The 21051-nt window shown below is 44.0% G+C and overlaps 1 protein-coding gene across 4 annotated transcripts in view; it reads left to right on the top strand.

Moving 5' to 3' along the window:
- DTNBP1 (dystrobrevin binding protein 1) overlaps positions 1–21000 on the top strand; it is a 177172-nt gene extending 156172 nt beyond the window's left edge. For 3 of the 4 annotated variants that reach the window (XM_037147923.2, XM_037147924.2, XM_037147925.2), the window contains 3 exons: positions 8411–8566; positions 18864–19007; positions 20334–21000. In XM_037147923.2, the coding sequence (XP_037003818.2) occupies positions 8411–8566; positions 18864–19007; positions 20334–20551 (518 nt within the window). In that variant the 3' untranslated portion in view covers positions 20552–21000. The remainder of the gene's footprint in view (positions 1–8410; positions 8567–18863; positions 19008–20333) is intronic. The other variant, XM_053668214.1, reaches the window with a different exon arrangement.
- Positions 21001–21051: the final 51 nt, after the last annotated feature.

Raw genomic sequence — 21051 nt, 5'->3', positions numbered from 1 at the left:
CTTAGATAAGTTCCTTTAACATTTCATATAATAAGGGCTTAGTGATGATGAACTCCTTTAACTTGACCTTGTCTGGGAAGCACTTTATTTGCCCTTCCATTCTAAATGATAGATTTGCTGGATAGAGTCATCTTGGATATAGGTCCTTGCCTTTCATGACTTCAAATACTTCTGTTCAGCCCCTTCTTGCCTATAAGGTTTCTTTTGAGACATCAGCTGATAGTCTTATGGGAACCCCTTTGTAGGTGAGTGTCTCCTTTTTTCTTGCTGCTTTTAAGATTCTCTCCTTATTTTTAATCTTGGGTAATGTAGTTATGATGTGCCTTGGTGTGTTCCTCCTTGGGTTCAACTTCTTTGGGACTCTCTGAGCTTCCTGGACTTCCTGGAAGTCTATTTTTTTTTTTGTGTCAGATTGGGGAAGTTCTCCTTCATTATTTTTTCAAATAAGTTTTCAATTTCTTGCTCTTCTCCTTCTCCTCCTGGCACTCCTGTGATTCTGATGTTAGAGCATTTAACACTGTCCCAGAGGTTCCTAAACCTCTTTTTTTTTTTTTTGCGTTCTTCTTTCTTCATTCTAGTTGAATGTTTATTTCTTGCTTATGCTCCAGATTGTTGACTTGAGTCCTGGTTTCCTTCTCTTCACTGTTGGTTCCCTGTATATTTTTCCTTATTTCACTTTGCATAGCCTTCACTTCATCCTCTCTTTTGTGTCTATACTGAATCATTTCTCTGAGCATATTGATTACTAGTGTTTTGAACTGTGCGTCTGATAGGTTGGCTATCTTCTCATCCCTTAGCTCATTTTCTGGAGTTTTAATCTGTTCTTTCATTCGGGCCGTATTTCTTTGTCTCAGTGCAACAGTTAACCTTATAAGGGGTAGAGCCTTAGATATTTGTCAGGGTGGGGTGGTCTGGATGAATATTTCTTCTTTAACTTCTTGGTTGTTGAACTTCTATGCAGTTCAATTTTCTAGCAGTTCTGGTTGTTTTTTTGTTTTTAAATTCCTTGCCACCCTTCTTTTGTTTGTTCAAGGAAGCAAAGCGTATCTAACTACCCCTCCATCTTGGCCAGAAGTCAAGCTCCTAAATTTCTTACTGCTAATCTGATTTTGATATATTTTTTCCAAAAAATAGACAAGATTTGGGATTACCTATTCAATCCCCAGTGAAAGTTAATAAAAATACAAATTTGGTATTTAAGAATTTGAAGTGACCAAAAACTGGAAGTGACCTTTTTATGCATATCCAGCCCCCGACACCCTCCCTTTAAATTGATGCGAGGCCTGCAGGGTGAACGGTGTGCTCAGAGACCTGGAGCTCCACCAGGTCATCAAGGCTGCCTTGCCCCTCCCAGAAAAGATAAGGTCCAATTGAGCATTTCTGTCTTGCATTTTTTCAGCAAACCTGGTACACATCGTGTTTCTGCAGTATCCATTTTGTTAACATTCTAGATAGTGGTCATTTCCTTCGGGGTAATTGATTGAAATTTTAGGTGTTCCAGAAGTTGAGATGCTACAATAGTGTTTGTTTCCTGTGACGTGGGTTTAGGAAACAGCTGGTCAGTTGCTGCTCAGAAGGACTGAACTTTGTGAAGTCTCTTGAGGAGTTGCCATGAGTCCGTTGTTGTCTAAAAGTTATTTATTCTGACTGTCTCCAAAGCCTGCCATTATTCCAAACCACCATATTTTAGGTAAGGACCATCCTTTCTTAGTTGCATGTAAAAGAAATTAAATAATACCATTTAGTTATTGATAAATGTGTGTAAGTTGTGTGTATGTGTGTTGGAGGGAGAGTGAAGAAAAGTCTTTTGAAAAGTCATTTCACTTAAAAAAAATGTGTTAACTTTAGTATGTACAGGAGAATTTTTGAAATACCAATACTGAGAAATAAGGGCTCTGTAATATAGAATACTCATAGATAAAATATATGGTATAAAATAATTTTAAAAGTCTTAGAAAGTAATTATTCCTCAAAGCTAAACAGAAAACTATTAAAAACTATAGAGACAGGGCAGGGGAGAATAATGGGGGGAAAAAGGGAACAACTGTAATTGAACAACAATAAAAATTTTTTAAAAACCCATACAAACATAGAGCAGAGAAGTTGACATTTTAAAAATCCATGTATAAAATCCCCAATTCTACAAAAATATTTTAGGGTGCCTGTTTGCATCTGATCTGAGATAGTATGTATTTATTTTTCAAGGTGGGGGCATAAGGTTAGAGAAACTTTAAAAATGGTCAAGTTTGTCTTCTTTTGAAAACTAATTTAAGGTAGAGATAAAACAGCTGTTAACTAGTAAAAGTACAGAACTGGTGGGTTTGAAAACTAGAAGGAAATCTTACATATTTTTTCATTGTCTGCAAGTCCTCAGTTCCCGAATAAATTTTTTTTTAAATTACATGTTTTAACACAGCCAAATGTAAAGTAGGGGAAAAAGAAATGTCTCGAGCAACTAAAAGTACTTTTAGAAAAGAAGCAATTAAAATATTTAAGAGGAAGTTGAAACTTGTTTTTAAGAGACACATACTCTGAGGAGAAGGAAGACGACAGGAAACACCCTGCAGTACCGTTAGTAGGTCTCCCGAGGGCTGGTGAGCGTGCGGAGGAACGGGGTCGCCCAGACGGGCACCGCTGATGGGCATGGGAAAGGGAGGCCACTCCAGACAGAGTTCGGCGGTTCCTGTGCAAACTAAAGGGTGCACTTACCACGTGACTCACATTTGTGTCCTTACACACTGACCTCAGAGAAACGACTTACTTTCATATAGGAACTGGCACACAAATGTTTGTAGCAGCTTTATTAATAATAGCCAGTAGTGAATGAATGAATGAATTCAGTGGGTGAATGATTAAACAAACTGTCGTATTATGAAATTCTCCTCAGTAAGAAAAAGGAACAAATTATTAGTTCATATAACAACTTGGATATGAACCTTAAGGAAATTTTGCTGAGTGAAAAAAAAAAACAGTCTCAGAAGGGCATAGACTTCACATTTCTGTTTATGTAAAATTTGTAAAATAATATAATTACAGATTTGGAGATTAGGCTGTTGGTTGGGCCGGGGAGGGTGTGGTTACAGGAAGGTGACGTGGGGCAGCCTTGTGATGGTTCAGGTGAATGTCTTGATTGTGGTTGTTACACAAGACACGAGACTGCATAGATCTCCCCTGCACGCCCCCAGCACACGCTTACACAAGTGCACGTGTGGCTGGTGAAGTCTGAACAAGCTCTGGAGGGCACCAGTATCAGTTCCTTGGGTTTTGCTATGGTACCAGTACTAAGATGTTAGCGTGGGGGGAGTTCAGGATGGATGCACAAGACCACACTGTGTGTTTCTGGACAACATCCTGTAACCTATAACTGTTTCCAAGGGAAAAGTTAAAAACAACAATTCTTCCAGTGGCACTCCCTCCCCCCACAAAGAAAGATTGAATATAGTAAGTTCATATAGTTCAAGGAAAGAGGAAAATCTGATGCATTTATACCCAAATGTTAGTTGTGATCATCTATTTTTGGTGATTTCAGGATTACTAAAAATGTTGTCACACTGACAGATTTTAGTATTGTCTTTTAGTGGTCTTGTAGTTTGACAGCTGATTGGTAGTTAAGTTTTTATTAAAAACAGTTTAGAAAGATATTTGTTTACTATTTGTATTTAGAAATTTACAGAGATTTTGTATTTCTCCCTTGATTATGGCACATGTATCTTAGTATCACAAAATTCATACTCTCCAACAATTTAAAACATACGAATTATAAATATTTGAACCATAGATTTTTATTTTATTTTTAGTCTTGCTTATTTGTCTTGAGTGAAAAATTAACTTAATCTTTAATATTATGTAACGGTTACCAGAATTTTTCTTAATTTAAATTACATTGTTTCTCCTTTCACATGAGATTTTCATTAACTCTTTTTCACTGACTCTGCGTTAACTCCTTTACCAGGGAGGTCGGTTGTCCCGGTTGTCCTCACAGATCCTTCCCTTCCTTCTGGCAGCCGTGGGGCCGCGTTCGGTCCCAGCCCCTCCCTGCCTTTTAGTGCTGAACAGCTGTGCTAAAGGCTTAGTTGCAGAATTGGTTGAAATAGTTCCTAAAATGAGCTTGATGGATGTTTAGAAATATTTTATATATCCTGTGGAACCCATATGTCCCGTTAAAACATATAATTGAGAATTGATTATGCCATCTTAACTGGTAATGGGATTTTTTTGTGGTTTTGAGTAATTTATCCATTTGAAATTGGCAGTGGTGTCTAACGTGGCAGTTGCAGTTAGATAGACTTGAATGATGACCTGGAGTTGAAATAAAGGAAGCACAGACCTGGGTTGATAATGGTGTAAAATGATTACTCCTGGCGTCTGATAGGAAAAAACTGCTTTCGTGGATTCATCTTTCTAATCCTAAGGCTGTGTTCTGAAGTTCTATCATCTTTACATTTGTCTTGCTTTCCCCAGAATAATAAATGACATCTTAAATGTGGAAAAAGGCATCATTTTTTTCTTGTAAAAAATGATCCATACTTTATTTTTTCCATAGTCGTTCTAAAATTCACGTTATTTAAACCTCTAGACTTGAAATATTCCCTCAGATGTCCCTCTGTCATTTCACCATTCCCAAATATGGTCATTTCCTAGCAAAAACTGGGCTGATGATTCCAGGACAAACAGCAGAATTAGGACATCTCACCCAGGGCTGTAGCTGAGGGTGAACCTTCTCAGCCACTGCGCAGGGCAGTTATTTTAATGTGTGCCAGGGGCTGTTTCATCGTTGCCCTGAGTGCGGGGCTGGGGTGGTGAGACTGTGCGCACTTTTCAGAGATACTGAGAGGTCAATCTTGAGATGGGACAGGGGCTCAGAAACAGTGTGACCCCGTCCATACAGGGCAGTTGGGGATATTTCAAACCAGTGTGCAACATGTTTTAGAAATTGAAAGTTATTTTTTAAGTCATTTAAAATTCTGAACCCGAACCTCCCTCTCTATGAAGGTTGAGGCATGAACAGATTTCATTCCAATACAGAACACCTTAGCTAAAAACTGTAGGACTTACAAATGAGAAATGTGAGAGAATCGAACTCTTGAAGCGAAAGTCTTGAGAAGAATGAGTCTTCAAGTTACATAACTATATCTCTCTATATAGAAAATCTTAATTCAGTTAAAACAACATCTTCTTTAATGAAAACCCCTTTGGTGATTTCTACCTAGATCTTTGTTTTTGAGCTGCTTATTCTGGATTTTTTTCAAGATTAATTGAACTTTGAAGTATTTGAGGCGTACTTAATCTATTTTAGGATTGACTAACTCCAATGCACTTGGCAACCATGGAGCTGTCGAACAGATAGGTTGATGGCTGAAGTGACAACAAATGACAAGACATCCTCTTCAGTTCTCTTTTTTCTGCTCTTGTGAGCACACACTAAATTCTTTGCAGATTTATTAGAGGCACTGATATGTGACTGATTCTGAAATGTCTGAGTGGGGCCAGGTTAGGACAAGTTTCAGCATTGTATTCATCCTGGTTTGTGGTAATACTTCATATCATTTCCTTTTCAATAATCTGCTTTTTTAGCTAATGCTGGCATTCATATCAGCCATCAGCTGTTGGTCAGTGCTGTGCCTGGTGATTCACATGTCACCTCCCGTGGTCCTACCAACAGCCTTATGAGATAGGTCTTTTTTTTGTACAGAGGAGGAAGTTGAGACAAAGAGATTAGGTTAGTTAGAGCTAGTAGTAGATACCCTGGCTCGGGTTTCTCTGAATCCAAGACCAAGATGAGGATTTTGCTACAGGAAGTTTGCCGGGGAGGTGATCCCAGGAAGCAGGAGTGATGATGGAGCAGAGAGAATGAGCGGAAGAGGTAGTCAATGAAGGGATGGATTGGTCCAGTGGCTGCCGTAGCCAAGGGTCTGCAGCTCCACCAGGATCTCTGAAAAGTGTTCAGAATGCCTCCTAGAATTGCTCATCCAAAGGGTGGGAGACTGTGGCTCTGGTGCACTGATTTCTGTCCCCAGTGATGGAAAGCTGCCTCGATTCCCCAGAACTTTCTGGTTATGCTGGCTTGTAGAGTCCAGGGTTCAGAGAATACTCTGACCGGAAAAACAGAGATGCACAGGCGTGGCCTGGAGGTGAGGCCTTGTGGACAAACGAAGGAGATCACAAAGAGCCGCCTGCCAGCCGCCTGCTGGGGCTGAAATCAGAGGTGCATCGAAGGGATGTGGTGTGAAGCACCAAAAGCATCTGCTGAACGGGATAGAACCCCAGCCTGGATTGACTGACCCCAGAACCTGGGCTTTCAGGTCGCATCTCCCTGTAAACAAAGATTAGGGTGATATGGGAATTGACATATATAACATTGGATAAGTTTAAGGTGTACAACATGTTGACTCGATACATTTATGTATTACAATATGAATACCACTATAGAGTTATCCAACACCTCCCACTTCAGATAATTATTTCTTCTTTGTGGTGAGAACATTTAAGATCTAGTGTCCTAGAAATTTTAAAGTGAATAGTACAATATTGGTGACTATAATCACAGTGCCGTGCATTAGATCTCCAGAACTTTGTTATCTTCTAACTGCAGGTTTGTGCCTTTGACCTGGAGCTCCACAATTCCCCTGCCATTCTGTCTGTTCGTCCTGCGAGCTTGGTTTTTATAAGTGATATCACAAAATATTTGTCTTTCTCTGTCTGGCTTATCTCAGTTATAAGGCCCTCAGGGCCCATCCACATTGTCTCAGATGACAGGATTTCCCTCCTTCTCGTGGCTGGAGGACACGCCATTGTATTCACCCGCATCTTCATCACCCGCTCATCCCCGGACAGACACCCAGGCTGTTTCCTTATCTTGGCTGTTGTGACTAGCGCTGCAGGTGTCTTTCTGGTGTCCTGTTCTCAGTTCCTTTGGCTAAATACCCAGTCTGGATCATATGGTAGTTCTAGTTTTAATTTTTTGAGGAAATGTCGTATTGTTTTCCACAGCGGCTGCACCAGCTCACAGCACCGCCGACAGTGCACACACAGTTCCTTTCTCCCACCTCCTTGCCGATTTACGTGTCTTTCTTACTAATAAAGCCGTTCCCACAGGTGTGTGGTGATACCTCATGTTTTAGATCTGCGTTTTCCTGATGATCGGTGATGTTGAGCATCTTTTCATGTACCTGTTGGTCATTTGTATGTCGTCTTTGGGAAAATGTCTATTCAGATCCTCTGTGCATTTTTTAAATCTGATTTTGTTGGGCTTTCTTTGAGCTGTATGAGTTTTAATATCCCAGAGTTTTCAACACCCCCTAGAGGTGAACCAGAGAGAACAATGCCTTGGTGAAATTTTTCAGTGTTTTGGGCCCTGTGTCTATTCTAGGACAGTAGGTAGCGGAAACTTTGTTCTCCTGCCAAACTCACCCAAGCATGGTACCTGCCACAGGGTAGGTGTTGCAAAATATTTGTTTAAGGTGAAGACTTCAAGTGGTTATTTTTTCAATTCTTCAGCCTGTCAGATGTGGGCAGGAGCTGGAATTCATGTAGACAGCTTATTTGGAGCGTTCGGTATTGCTGCACAACAATCACTACAAATGGAACAGTGTAGACAACGCAGGTCAGCTCACAGCCTGAAGTCCGGGCCTGGTGGCGAAGACTGGGCCGACTGCTCGGGGTCCCGAGGCTGAATCAGGGTGTCAGCCAGGCCAAGGTCTCTGTGTTCTTACTTCCTCAGCTCGACCTTGAAGGATCACTGCTCGCTTTAATTATAAAGTTCTTTCATATCATTTAAGTTTAACATTTAATATTGGGTTAGTATTTCTATCCCAAATTTTCAGATGAGTAATGTAAGGCTCAGAAAGGTTAACTGACTTAGCCTGATTGTGCAGTTAATAAATGACAAAGCCAAGACCAGATGCTTTTCTACTAGGTCACAATGGCTACATTCTTGCTCTTTAAGAAACATTTATCGAGTCCTTAGTTTGTGCCAGGCTCTGAGCTGGGTGGTATTACAGTGAGTTACATGTGGCCACAGTCCTCCCAGGAGTCCAAGCCTTTACCTGTTGTATGTAACGCATAAGCCGGCCGTGAAAGTGTGAGCACAGTGTTATACCTCAGGATGGAGTAGCAAATTGTACTTGAGTTGAGGGATTACCTGAGAAGTCAGTCAGTGTTGAAAGACAGGCATCTTTTCTGTGAAGAGTGGGATAGGTGGGGGAAGGCCATTCCAGCAGGGGAACGGCATGGGCAAAGGTAGCAGGAATAAGTGCAGCCAGTTGGGGGAGAGGGGGTGGTTGTATTGCAGTGGCGGCACCCACCAGAGTTTAGCACTGTCAGCTTGGAGGGTAGCTGTGACTAGGTGTTTATGCCCATTTCCTATTTCAGTTTCTTCTCAACCCTGACCCACATCACTCTGTTTCCTTAGCTGAACTAGACGCTGAGCACGCCCGGAAGGTCCTGGAGATGGAGCATACCCAGCAAATGAAGCTGAGGGAGCGGCAGAAGTTTTTCGAGGAAGCCTTCCAGCAGGACATGGAGCAGTACCTTTCCACAGGGTACCTGCAGATAGCAGAGAGGCGAGGCAAGTGGCGGGTCGGGGGGCTGGTGGCTTCTTAGGTGTGTGGAGATGGTGTCAGCTGCACCCCCCAAGTGGAACATGGGATAAAATCCCCCCAAATCAGAGCATCAGCCTCATATTTGTCTTGCCATTAATGTTTGTCTCTTTCTATAGATCTGGGCTTTAGCTGAAGATATTTAGAAAATATGAAATATGCTAGGGAAAAAAAAGAAAAACATTCCCAATAATTCTGCTGCACAGAACAATCCTTAGTACTATGGTAGAGTGCTTCTTTCCAGTCTTATGTGTGTGAGTCTGTTTGTATAATTCGTATCAAACTGTATATATATCTGGCTTTATATATCTGTTCTTAATACTCTGTGGGACCTTCCCCCTCATATTATTAAAAATTCTTTCAAAGGGTATGTTTTTAAACCTGTACCTTCATTGTCAGCATGGATCCTAGTTGAACATTTAGATCCTTTACCTCTGTGAATGGTGCTGTGATGAACATATAAATGCATAAATGTCAGCCTGCCTCTCTGACAGTTCCAAAGGGCAAACTGAGTAGCAGAGAAAAAAGGCACCGGCTCCTCCATCAGCCTCTCCTTCCCAAGACCTCGCTGCCTCAGGGGAGCGGTGGGGGTGGCAGGGGCAGCTCCCATTTTTCTGTCAGGCAGCACCCAGAGGGCAGGAGCAGCCTCCTGTCACAGACAGTGTGGACAAGTGCCCTGAGCTTTCCCGTGTACTTGCCTTTCTCTCTTGGGCATCTCACCTCCTGGAAACCCCCTCTCCGTCCCAAATGTCACTGTACTCAACGCCCATACTCTTCCCAGGCCTGCCTGGTGCTGGACGTTGTTCTCTATACCCCGACCCTCACTGCAGCCCCCACCTTATCTGTTGCCCTCACTCTGTTTCATAGAATGAATGGGTCAGTCAGTTCTATGACCACCCCAAAGAGAAGTTAAAGCAATCAAAAAGTGAGGGAAGAAAGTAATGGAAAAATGAACGAATAGTGATATGTGAGTGCTGAAGAATGCATTATGTGGATAATGCTTTTTATCCGCATTGGACAGCAGAGAGTTGAAGTTTTACCTCTTTATCTCCAGACCTAGCTGCCCTCTCTGTGCTCCACTGATCTAGAGTCTTCATCTAGAGAAGTCGGCCCTCCTGTTTCCTCAGAGTCTGTTCAGCGTTCAGTTTTTCCAGCGTTTGGTTCTGCTTCACAGGAGAGCCATCCTTGTTCGCTCCAGGGATGTGCGTCCTGTCATGGGCAGGAGCTGGGAAGGACGTCATCTTGGTCAACTCAGGCTGCCATCACAACATGCCACGACTGGGTGTGGTGGGAGCCATGCAGGTTTACTCCTCATGGTTCTGGGGGCTGGAAGTCCTAGAATGAGGTGCTGGCTGATTTGATTCCCTGTCGGGGCTATCTTCCTGGCCCACTGTGTCCTCACATGGTGGGGAGAGAGCATCTCTCTGGTGCCTCTTCTCGGGAGGGAACCCCATTCCTCAGGAGGAATCCCATTGCAAGGGCCCCGCCCTCGTGGCCTCATTTAAACCTAATGTCCCCAAGGCCCTGTCTCCAGCTGTCATCACAGGTGGGTTAGGGATTCAGCATACGAGTTGGGAGGGGCACAGACATTCAGCCTGTAACAGACAGACATACCCTCACAAATTTTTTTAAATTTTATTTTTGATTTTAGAGAGAGGGGAAGGGAGAGAGGGAGAGAAATACTGATGTGAGAGAGAAATACCAATCAGTTGTCTTCTGTACACACCCTCACCTCACCGGGTACCAAACTGCAGCCCAGGCTCATGCCTCACAACTCAGGCGTGTGGCCCAACTGGGAATCAAACAGGCAACTTTTCACTTTGCGGGATGATGCCAAACCAACTGAGTCGCACTAGCTGGGTCCATACCCTGGCAAATTTGACCCACAGATTTTAGCACAGTTACACCATGAGGGCACGGAAGAGGTAGGACAATGAAGAGAACAGGAATAGAAATTCTTACTGCTAAACACTTTAAGAATGCTGTCCTCATTCAGTTTAGTTCAGCCGACATTTCCTGAGCACATGTAGTATTCACTGCACTTCCAGGCCCAGAGGAGGAAAAGAAAACACGGAAGTGCTTCTTAAGCTGCCATTCGTGGGGAGACCCAGGAACACCTGGAGTGGGATGATGACGTAACAGAAACGCCTGTTTCTGTTGGCAGTGAGCCCCTGACGTAGGAAGTAGTTGTGACGCTGAGCCCTCCTGGGCCAGCACAGTGCAGCGCTGGGCAAAGAGCAGTGCTCGGCCAACACCTGTTCGTCCAGTACCAGTTAAACATTAAGGAATCTTTTTTTTGGTTTCGAGCACTTAAAAAAGAATTTTCTTCAAGTTTCAAAGAAGCATTAGGCTCATTTTTTTTAAGTAAAAAAAATGGGCTTGGGCATATGTTGCCAATGTGTGTTGTGTCAAAAGCATTAAAGAAGAAAATTGGAGGGTGTGGGCTTTTTAGCCTTCTGCCCCATCTAGAGCTGAGAAGACATTCACAACCCGGCCTGTCTCCACAGCCTGTTCAGAGCCATCCTGGGTCATCATACATCCCTTTCCTACCTCGTGTTCATCTCCAGGGGTGAACGTGGGGGATGTTTAATTTAGAAGAATCAGTCAAAAAGAAAAATCTCTACCGTGAACATGGTATTTTGGACTCATTCCACTAAACCAGAAATAGCTGTCTGAATTTTTCTCACTTTCCAAAGCGTCATTTTTTAATTAGGACAAAATCATGGAAAGTTTTATTCAGAAATGATCAGAGTAAAGGGGGGAGGTGACGAGGCTGGAGGACCCACAGTGTAGGGGGGAATCTCTTGTGCTTGGACAGGTAACCCCAGAAACGTGTTCTCTCTATGAATCTGTTTATGTTCTGCCTGTTCAGTTTGGTTTTTTAGATATTTATTGCCATTTCGTTCATGTTTTTTCTTCTCCTTAAAGAAAACCCTTTAACATTTCATATAATACAGGTTTGTTTGGTGATGAACTCCTTTAGCTTTTTTTTTTTTGTCTGGGAAGCTCTTTATCTGTCCTTCAATTCTACATGATAGCTTTGCTGGGTAGAGTAATCTTGGTTGTAGGTGCTTGCTTTTCATAACTTCGAATATTTCTTGCCAGTCTCTTCTGGCCTGCAAAAACTCTGAGAAATCAGCCGACAGTCTTAGGGGAGCTCCCTTGTTTGTAACTAGCTGCATATCTCTTGCTGCTATTTTAAGATTCTCTGTCTTTCACCTTTGGCATTTTAATTATGATGTATCTTGGAGTTGGCCTCCTTCAATTCATCTTGTCTGGGGCTCTCTGTGCTTCCTGGATTTGGGCATGTCTATTTCCTTCATCAAGTCAGTGAAGCTGTCATTATTTTTTCAAAAAAGTTTTCCAATTTCTTGTTCTCTGTCTTCTCCTTCCAGAACCCCACGATGCGAATGTTGGTATGATTGAAGTTGTCTCAGAGGCTCTGGCTCCTTCCTTACAGTCCTTTTCTTTATTTTAATTCTTTTTTCTCTTTGCTGTTCTGATTGTGTGTTATCTGTTTCCTTATCTTCCCAGTCTCTGATTGGATCCTCTGCTTCATCTACTCCACTGTTGACTCCCTGTAATGCACAGGTGGCAAACACAAGGCCTGCGCCCAGCACCTTGTTGCTACGCAGCAGCAGTGCTAAGCTCTTGCTTAACACTGAAGGAGTAGTTACATTCATACAGTCCTAAAAGTACATTCAGCCCTTTGAAGGCACCCTCGAGGCTAATGTGGTCCCCCGGTGAGAATGAGCCTGACACCCCTGTTGTAATGTATTCAGGTCAGTTACTATATTCTTCATTTCTGACTGGTTCCTATGTTTCCTAGTTCCACTTTTATGTTTCCTATCTCTTTGTTGAAGTTCTAAGTCCCTTGAGCATCCTTATAACCAATGTTTTGAACTCCGCATCTAGCTGATTGCTTGTCTCCATCTTATTTAGTTCTTTTCTGGAGTTTTGTTCTGTTCTTTCACTTGGAACATGTTTCTGTCTTCATTTTGGTTGCTTCCCTGTGTTTGTATGTATTAGGTAGTGTTGCTACATCTCGCAGGCTTGGTAAAATGGCCTAATGTAGGAAGTGTCCTGTAGAGTCCAGTGGCATGGACCCTCCAGTCACCTAAGCTGGGTACTTGTGGTACACCCCTCACCCTTCTGTTGTAGTTGAGCCTTGATTGCTGGTGGTATGTGAATGGGAGGGATTTACTCTACCACTAGGCCAAGCAGCTGCACAAACTGGCTGCAGCCACCGACCACCAACATCCCACATGGAGGATTGGCCGTGCAGGGGCTCTGGTGCCTTCCGAGTCCACTCCTTCAGTGTGCTGCTGATGGGATGGTTGGGACACCCTGCCTCGACATGGTCCAGGGCTGTACACTGGATGCTCAGGTTCTGGGGGGTACAGGCCAAGGTCAGCCACCACCTGTGTTCTTCCTGGAGCCACTCAGCATGAGCTACAAAGCTATCTGAAGATGGCTGCTACTTGTGCAGAGCTTGGAGGTGCCCAGGCAAGGCCAAGTGGTGAACTACGGCCGGCCGCTGCCAGTGCCAGTGCCAGGCCTGGGGACACTTATGGAAAGGTACAAGGCATGCTGAGGCCAGGTGCTCCTTGTGTTGAGAGATTGTAGGAAAATCTGAAGCATGAGCCAAGATAGGCCGTTTGAATGGAAAAGCCACTGGAAACAGCTGTGTGGGCCTGAAAGCTGGGTGGGGGAAGGCCTCAGGGACCCACCAGGGCAGCGTGGATGGTGCGAACCTTGTTGACGGAGTCCTAGATACGGCACCCACCAGCTGGCTCTGTGGGAGGATGGCTTATGAAGGAAATGGCCTCTGCCAGCGCTCTGTCTGGGAGAAAGCTGCTCCCCCAGCTCTCACCGTGGCACTGACTCCCCATGTCTGTCAGTGGTGCCTTTCAGGTTGCTGCCTAGGGCTGGGGCTCAGAGAGTGAGTCTGAGTAATTCTGTGTGTGGGCCCTGTAAGAAGTGCCTTGGATTCTGGAAGCCCTCCATCTCACTCAGCCTTAATACCCACTGGTTTTTGCAGCCAGAAGTCATGGGGACTTCTCTTCCTGGCACTGGTACCCTGGGCTTGGGGGGCTTGGTGTGCAGTTGAAACCCCTCGCTCTTCAGGGGGACTCCCAGTTTTTAACAGCCACATATGGGTGTGGGACCAGCCCGTTCTGTGTCTCTGCCCTTCCTACCAATCTTGATGTGGTTTCTGCCTTAATTCCCTAGTTGTACAACTTCCATTCAGCTAGGTTTTCGGTGGTTCTGAGTGATGGCTGTTCTGTACAGTTTAGTTGTCATTTTGATGTGGTTGTGGCGGGTTGTCGGTACTGCATTTGCCTGTCCTGACTGGAAGCCTTTGAGATTGTGTGTGTGTGTGTGTGTGTGTGTGTGTGTGTGTGTGTGTGTAAATAAATGTAGTCAAGATTTATTTTATGGTCCATTACAGAGAATTTTCCTACATGTTTCATGTGCGAGAAGATTCTAAGTGACAGGCATGGGTTCTGTATGTGTCCGTTTGATCAAGCCTATTAATTAGGCTGTTCAGATGTCCCGTTATTAATTTTCACATTGTTTAATGATCAATTTTCAGAAAGGTACATTTAACCTTCCTATACTCCCCCATGGTAATGAATGTTATACTTCTGTGATCCTAACAGTTTTATACTCACACAGTAATTGTGAATTCCTGGAGAACTGAACCTTTAAAAAATCACTGAGTACAACTCTTTAGTCCAGTATTGCTTTTGTTTCCTCTTACATCTGTTTTGATATTAATATAGCTACGTCAGCATTCTTCCAACTTCTTTACATTTTTCCACTTCTTGAAACGTCAGTGTTTCTGTTTTGTGTCTCCTATAAACTGAATATTGCTGAATTTTACTTTAATTGTAATGTTAAATGGCAAATTTGGTTCACTTACATTTAGTGTGATTGTTGACATACCTAGCTTCATTAACACCATATTCGGTGCTATTTTCCTGAAATGTTTTCCTTTTTGGTCTGTTTGGTTTCTTCTCCTTTGTTTTAAGTGGCACTCCTGACCTGCTGAACAGGACAGCAGACAGAGAAGGGAGCCTGGGCCCCTTTTGAAACTGGAGTCAAAGCGAGGCCAGAGCCTGCGTGCCACGCTGATGGCCTTCACAGCCACACAAGAAAACCCGCATCTCACTCGCTTTCTGGCAGCCCAGCACCCCCAGGAGGGCACCCCCAAGGGCAGCTTTGGCCACTGTGCCATCAGGCTCCTCCGACCAGTCAGCCTTAAAGAAGCCCCAGGGTAGCCTGGCACTGGTGTCCCCTGTGGATCCGTCCGAGGTGGCTCTGCGACAGGGTCAGTGCCCTGGTCAGGCCTGGTGCCCAGCAGGCAGACTTTGCCTGGCTCCCCACTACACGGCTCCGAATGTTGCCACCTCAGTGGGTCATCTAAACTATAATAAACTTTCCCCAGCTAAAAACTAAATGACGTACCCTTTACCATTTTAGTCTGAACTTGAATGATTCTGTGGTGCCGAAAGAGGATCAGATGCTCACTGTCCTACCCAACAAGGATCTTACAACCACTTCAGCTGTCAGTCTTCGTCTCCTGTCTTACTGCTCAGTCCTTTAGTCCTGCAAGTAACCCCCCACCCGCACACTATGAGTACTTTAGTCAGAGTTTTACATTAACTCACAAATTCACAGGTCTCTCCACTGTTACAAATGTTTCCTGCATGTCGCCCCTCTGGTATGTACACATCACCATCTTCCTTTGGTGAAAGCAGGCTCCTGGGAAAGGGTTTTTTTTATCTGACAGTACTTGTTATTTTATGCCTGATCTTAAATGCTATTTAGTGATATATAATTTTAGAGATGACATTTATCTCACCTCTTTGAATTTATTATTGTCTTCTGCCTTCTGTTGTTGAGAAGTTGTCAGTCTAATTGTTCTATCTTTCCTCATCTGCCCTTTTGTAGATGGGGATTTCTTTTACTGTCTTGCTTGGAATATACTTTGCTTCCTAAACCTGGGACCTCGGATATTTCAGCGAGTCTGGGGAATAACCAGCCTCTCCGAACATGGCCACTCCCCCAACGCGTCTCTCCATTCTTCCATTTTAGAGTTTTGTAAACTTTTGCATTTTCCATCTAAGTTCTATCAAATCTCCCATTTTCTTCTTTGCTGCATAATGGGGAATTTGTTCAGTCTGACTCCTAGTTTACTAATTTTCTCCTTGGCTCTGATTCATCTTTACAATTTAACTTGTGCTGACTTCCAGCTGAAGTTGGAGGTATAGGTAAGGTAGATAAGATACTCTCTGCCTCCTCGTACAACCAAAAGAAAGGAAAACAATAAATTTAAAAACAAAGAAGAACCAGAACTGACAGACAATAGAACTGTATGTAAGTATGACGACCAAGTAGTGAAAGAAACATTCACCCAGACAAGTAGGAAGGACAGAGATGGGTAGCCGGGGTGTAGAGGACTCACAACAAGGAGGTCGTTGAAGGACCAGGTGGTCCCACATTTGTGTGTGGACAAGCTGGCAGGAACAACTGGGGAGCAAGACAGACTGCCCAACCCAGGGTTCCAGCGCTGGAAATAAAGCCTCAAAACCTGACTGAAAAAAATCTTTGGGGTCTGCAGCAGCAGCAGGAAAAACTCCTAGCCTCACAGGAGAGTTCATTGAAGAGACCCACAGGGTCCAAGAACATAGATAAACCCACCCACTGGGGGATCGCCACCAGAAGGGCCCAATTTGCTTGTGGGTAGCTGGGGAAGTGACTGAAAGCTGGCTGAGCTGACCAAGCAGCATTGTTCCCTCTTGGATCCCCTCCCCCACATGCAGCACCACAATGCAGTGATGTGTGTTCCCTACCCTAGCAAAGAATACCTAAGGCTCCTCCCCTTACTACTTAACAGTGCACCAAGACAAAAAAATATGACCCAAATGAAAGAACAGATCAAAGCTCTAAAAATAGAAATAAGCAATGAAAAGATAGCCAACCTATCAGATGCAGAGTTCAAAACACTGGTAATCAGGATGCTTACAGAAATGGTTGAGTATCGTTGCAAAATAGAGGAGAAAGTGAAGGCTATGCAAAGTGAAATAAAGGAAAATGTACAGGGAACCAACAGTGATGGGAAGGAAACTGGACTCAAATCAACAATTTGGACTAGAAGCAAGAAATAAACATTCAACCAGAACAGAATGAAGAAACAAGAATTAAAAAAAAAAATCATGAAAGGCTTAGGAACCTCCAGAACTTACATGTTCCAACATCTGAATCATAGGGGTGGCAGAAGGAGAAGAGGAAGAGCAAGAAATTGAAAACTTATTTGAACAAATAATGAAGGAGAAATTTGTTCATCTGGCAAAAGAAATGAACTTCCAGGAAGTCCAGGAAGCTCAGAGTCCCCAAGAAGTTGAACCCAAGGAAGCACACACCAAGGCACATCATAATTACATTACCCAAGATTAACAATAAGGAATCTTAAAAGCTGCAAGAGAAAAGGAGAGAGTTACCTACAAAGGAGTTCCCATTAGACTATCAGCTGATTTCTCAAAAGAAACCTTGCAGGCAAGAAGGGTCTGGAAAAAAGTATTGAAGTCATGAAAGGCAAGGATCTACATCCAAGATGACTCTATCCAGCAAAGCTTTCATTTAGAATGGAAGGGCAGATAAAGTGCTTCCCACACAAGGTCAAGTTAAAGGAGTTCATCATCGCTAAGCCCTTATTATATGAAATGTTAAAGAAACTTATCTAAGAAAAAGAAGATAAAAATATGAACATTAAAATAACAACAAACTTACAACTTTCAACAACTGAACCTAAAAAAAACTAAGCAAACAACTAAAACAGGAGGAGAATCACAGAAATGGAGATCACATGGAGGGTTATCATTGGGGAAGGGGAGAAAGGGTAAAAAGGTACAGGGAATAAGAAGCATAAACACTAGGTACAAAATGGACAGGGGGAGGTTAAGAATAGTATAGGAAGTGGTGAAGCCAAAGAACTTGGACAAGAACTAAGGTTGGGGGGGGGGGGAATGCTGGTGGGAGGAGTGCGGGGCCGAGGGGAATAAAGGGGAGAAAAAAATGGGGCAATTATGATAGTATAGTCAATAAAATACATTTTAAAAAGTAAAAAGTTAAAAAAATTGTTAACCTATGCCCAGTTTTAAATTTCAGTGATTAAATTTTTCCAATCTGGAAGTTATTTGGCTTTTTCAAATACCTACTCTAATTTTTATGCCTTAATTTTTTATTCTATCTTTTGATTTAAAGTCATTTAAAATTCTTGAGAAAGGATACTGAGTTTGTTTCTGAGTTATTTCCATGAGCATGCTGTAAATTTGGGGTTGGATTGGAATGGGTTTTGTGGTTTATATACATACCTCTGAGACCAGGGTTCAGGGTGTGTCCCTCCAGAAATAATTGGTATTTGCATCTGCCAGACACCATCATGCCTGGGGCTTAAGAGTTTTCTGGACCACAGAGGCACTTTAAATATAAGCTCCAGACCCAGGAGGCATCTCTCACTTGGTACCTGGGCTGAGACAGGCTCCTTGTAGGCTGATTTTTTTCCTTGAGTCTGTGCTTCCAGTGCAGAGAGCTCTTGCCAGTGCCCTAACAGTCTCTGCTGTTAAGATAGAAGAGTAGCCCTGGCTGGTGTAGCTCAGTGGATTGAGCACATGCCTGTGAATCAAAGGGTCACTGTTTGATTCCCTGTCAGGGCACAGGTCTGGGTTGTGGGCCAGGTCCCCAGTAGGGGGCGCAGAAGAGGCAACCACACATCAATGTTTCTCTCCCTTTCTCCTCCCCTTCCTTTTTCTAAACAAAATAAAAACTGAAGTGTAGAGAAAATGTTACAAGGGCAGTGAAAACCTGGGGCAACTGCAGGCAGAAGGCCAGGGTGCGTTTGGGAGCTTACAGACCTCAAGCTGCTGTAGGAGTGTCAGCCTCTTTCAGACACTGCGGTGCTCCCAGCAGCCAGGAACTGCTTCATGCAGAAATGGGTTTGTCTGCAGTGAACAGGAAACCTGCCAGGGAAGGTTTAACAGGTAATAGTAACTGTGGTTAATCTAGGATGATTTTAAGTACCAAACAGGGATGTGTCACTTCATGTATTGCTTCTAATTGTATTTTCAAACTTTGGAGTTGCAGGAGTTTTTTTCCACCTAGAAAATACAGTGCAGTTAGCCCAGTGAACTGAAGTTCACCTTTCAAAGTACTGTTGAAGATTAAAAGTGCACTTTCCTCTTTGTGCCCATCTGTTCCCAGAGCCCATGGGCAGCATGTCCTCCATGGAGGTGAACGTCGACATGCTGGAGCAGATGGATCTGATGGACATATCCGACCAGGAGGCTCTGGATGTCTTTTTAAATTCAGGTGGAGAAGACAATGCTGTGCTGTCCCCCGTCTTAGGTAGGAGATGACAACTTGCATAAACTTCATCGTACTTACTAACATCATTTCCCGTCAGAGAGAAGACAGAATAATCGTGCGAGTCTCTAAGCCACAGTCAACTTTGGGTGCTGCTCACCCGCCTCCTCATTGCATGTCTGGTCTCACAATAGTGGGCAAATGAAAACATCGGCTGTCCAGTCACGAATGTCTCAGATTTTAACTGCTCTACCCAGACGCCTTCCAAGAACAGGCAGCCTCCTTAATGTGTGTTGTATCTCCTCTCAGAATCTTGAGTTTGGCTGTCTTTTTTATAGACTGGAATTGGGGGAAGCTGGGAGCTGTCCTATATGGCTCACATACCTGGTGCTGGTCTGAGCGTATATTCGTCTTTAAACTCTTCCCCCTTCATTAAGCAGATCTTTATCTTTGCTCTGGGCAAGGCCAAGGTGGGTGTTCAGCATTTGGTTTATCTTTTAAAAATTGAGTGCAGCCCTGTGGGAACCTTCATTTAATGCCTTCCCAAAATTTCACATCCCTTTGGCAAACTTTCAGTGAGACTCCAGACCCACACCTGGGCTCACTTCATTTTAAATTTCAGACCAGACCTTCTAGGTGAGTCGCCTTATTATAAACATCTTTGTAAAGAAAGCTTTGGAGTTCTTCCACATACATACGAGGGAGAGGCAAAGCACAGGCCTCCAGCAGCACCGTGACCCCTCTGGCAGCACAGCCAGCCCCCCAGGTCCCACTTCCTCAAAGGCAAGCCCCTGGGAACTCTTGCGGTTCGTGTTGTTTGTAACCTGCCGGTCCTGTTCCCCTGGCAGGTCTGGGAGAGTGGTGCTCAGCCGAGGGCTGGGACGCTGCAGGTGGGAAGGGGTGCTGCGGCCCCTTCCCCAGAGTTGAGAGATTCTGAAACGGTGACTCCACAATTTGCTTATGAGTTTGAGTCCTTGAAGAATGTACTTACTCCCCATGAAATTGGAGAAATGCTAAAAGATTAGTTCTTCTCTTAGCATTACTTTCTCTGAGTTACTTCAAAAGGAATAAAGAAGTCAGTCTAGATTATCACGATTCCATGGACGCTCCTCAAAGAAATGCGGTGTGCGTCCTGGGGCCTTCTGCACCGGGCTCCACTGGGTGCAGCGGGGAGGGCGCAGGGGCCTCCCGCCCCTCACGGTGGCAGGAGGATCAGTTCAGGGCCCTGCCGCGCCTGGGCAGCCTACAGCCCCCAGTTCACCACAGCAAAAACCTGACACCCTTTTTATCGGTGTGGATTCACATCACCGTCTCCAGTAGCAGTTTTAATTGATGTACTTTCATCACAGTTTTTCTTGTGTTTTTCAGGGCTGGAATCAAGTACTGTTCAGAATGAAATTACTCTGCAGGTTGCAAACCCCTCTGAATTACCAGCCCAGTCACCTTCCTCATACTCTGCCTGCACTGACCCAGCCACCCAGGACCCCAGTGAAGGTGGGGAGTCCCCTGTCGTTCAGTCTGATGAGGAGGGAGTGGAGGTGGACACGGCCCTTGCCACTTTGCACACTGACGACAGCGACTCCTAAACCCGGCACCACGTTTTCTGGGCACCTTTGAAGGAAGACTCAGCAGTGCGCAGAACCCCTCGGTGAAGGCAGATGGTTTGATGGAGACTCTTAATTTTCACACAATTGCCAGTGATTTGGGAGAACTGACTGTCGGAAGAGCTAACAATAAAGTTGGAGGACTTTAAACTGAGAGTGCATGGCCAATTTGTTCAGAAAGGCTTCTAAACACACACATCCTGCAGGAGGGCAGCTCAGAAGCCAAGAAACGTAAGGCTTTTCCTCATCTTACCTTCTCACTCCTCTCTCTACCCCCCTACCCTGCGTGGGGCGGGGCTGGCCCTTGAAGCGTAGCCGCCTCATCAGCTCAGCACTGAAGAATAAAGCCCCTCACGGATGCAAAGTTCTGCTTCCTCTAAAATAGACCTGTAGACGAACTCAGCTCTAATAAAAATTGGGTTCTCGTCTGATTTTTACAAAATTATGAACAGTTCAGGTAACCCCTACTTTAACTGTGGAAC

The sequence above is a fragment of the Artibeus jamaicensis genome, unplaced genomic scaffold (genome assembly GCF_021234435.1).
Source record: "Artibeus jamaicensis isolate MK-2021 breed Jamaican fruit bat unplaced genomic scaffold, CSHL_Jam_final contig_482, whole genome shotgun sequence".
Taxonomy (NCBI): Eukaryota; Metazoa; Chordata; class Mammalia; order Chiroptera; family Phyllostomidae; genus Artibeus; species Artibeus jamaicensis.
The sequence above is the reverse complement of the archived record's forward strand: the minus strand, read 5'-3'. Positions and strand labels throughout refer to the sequence as shown.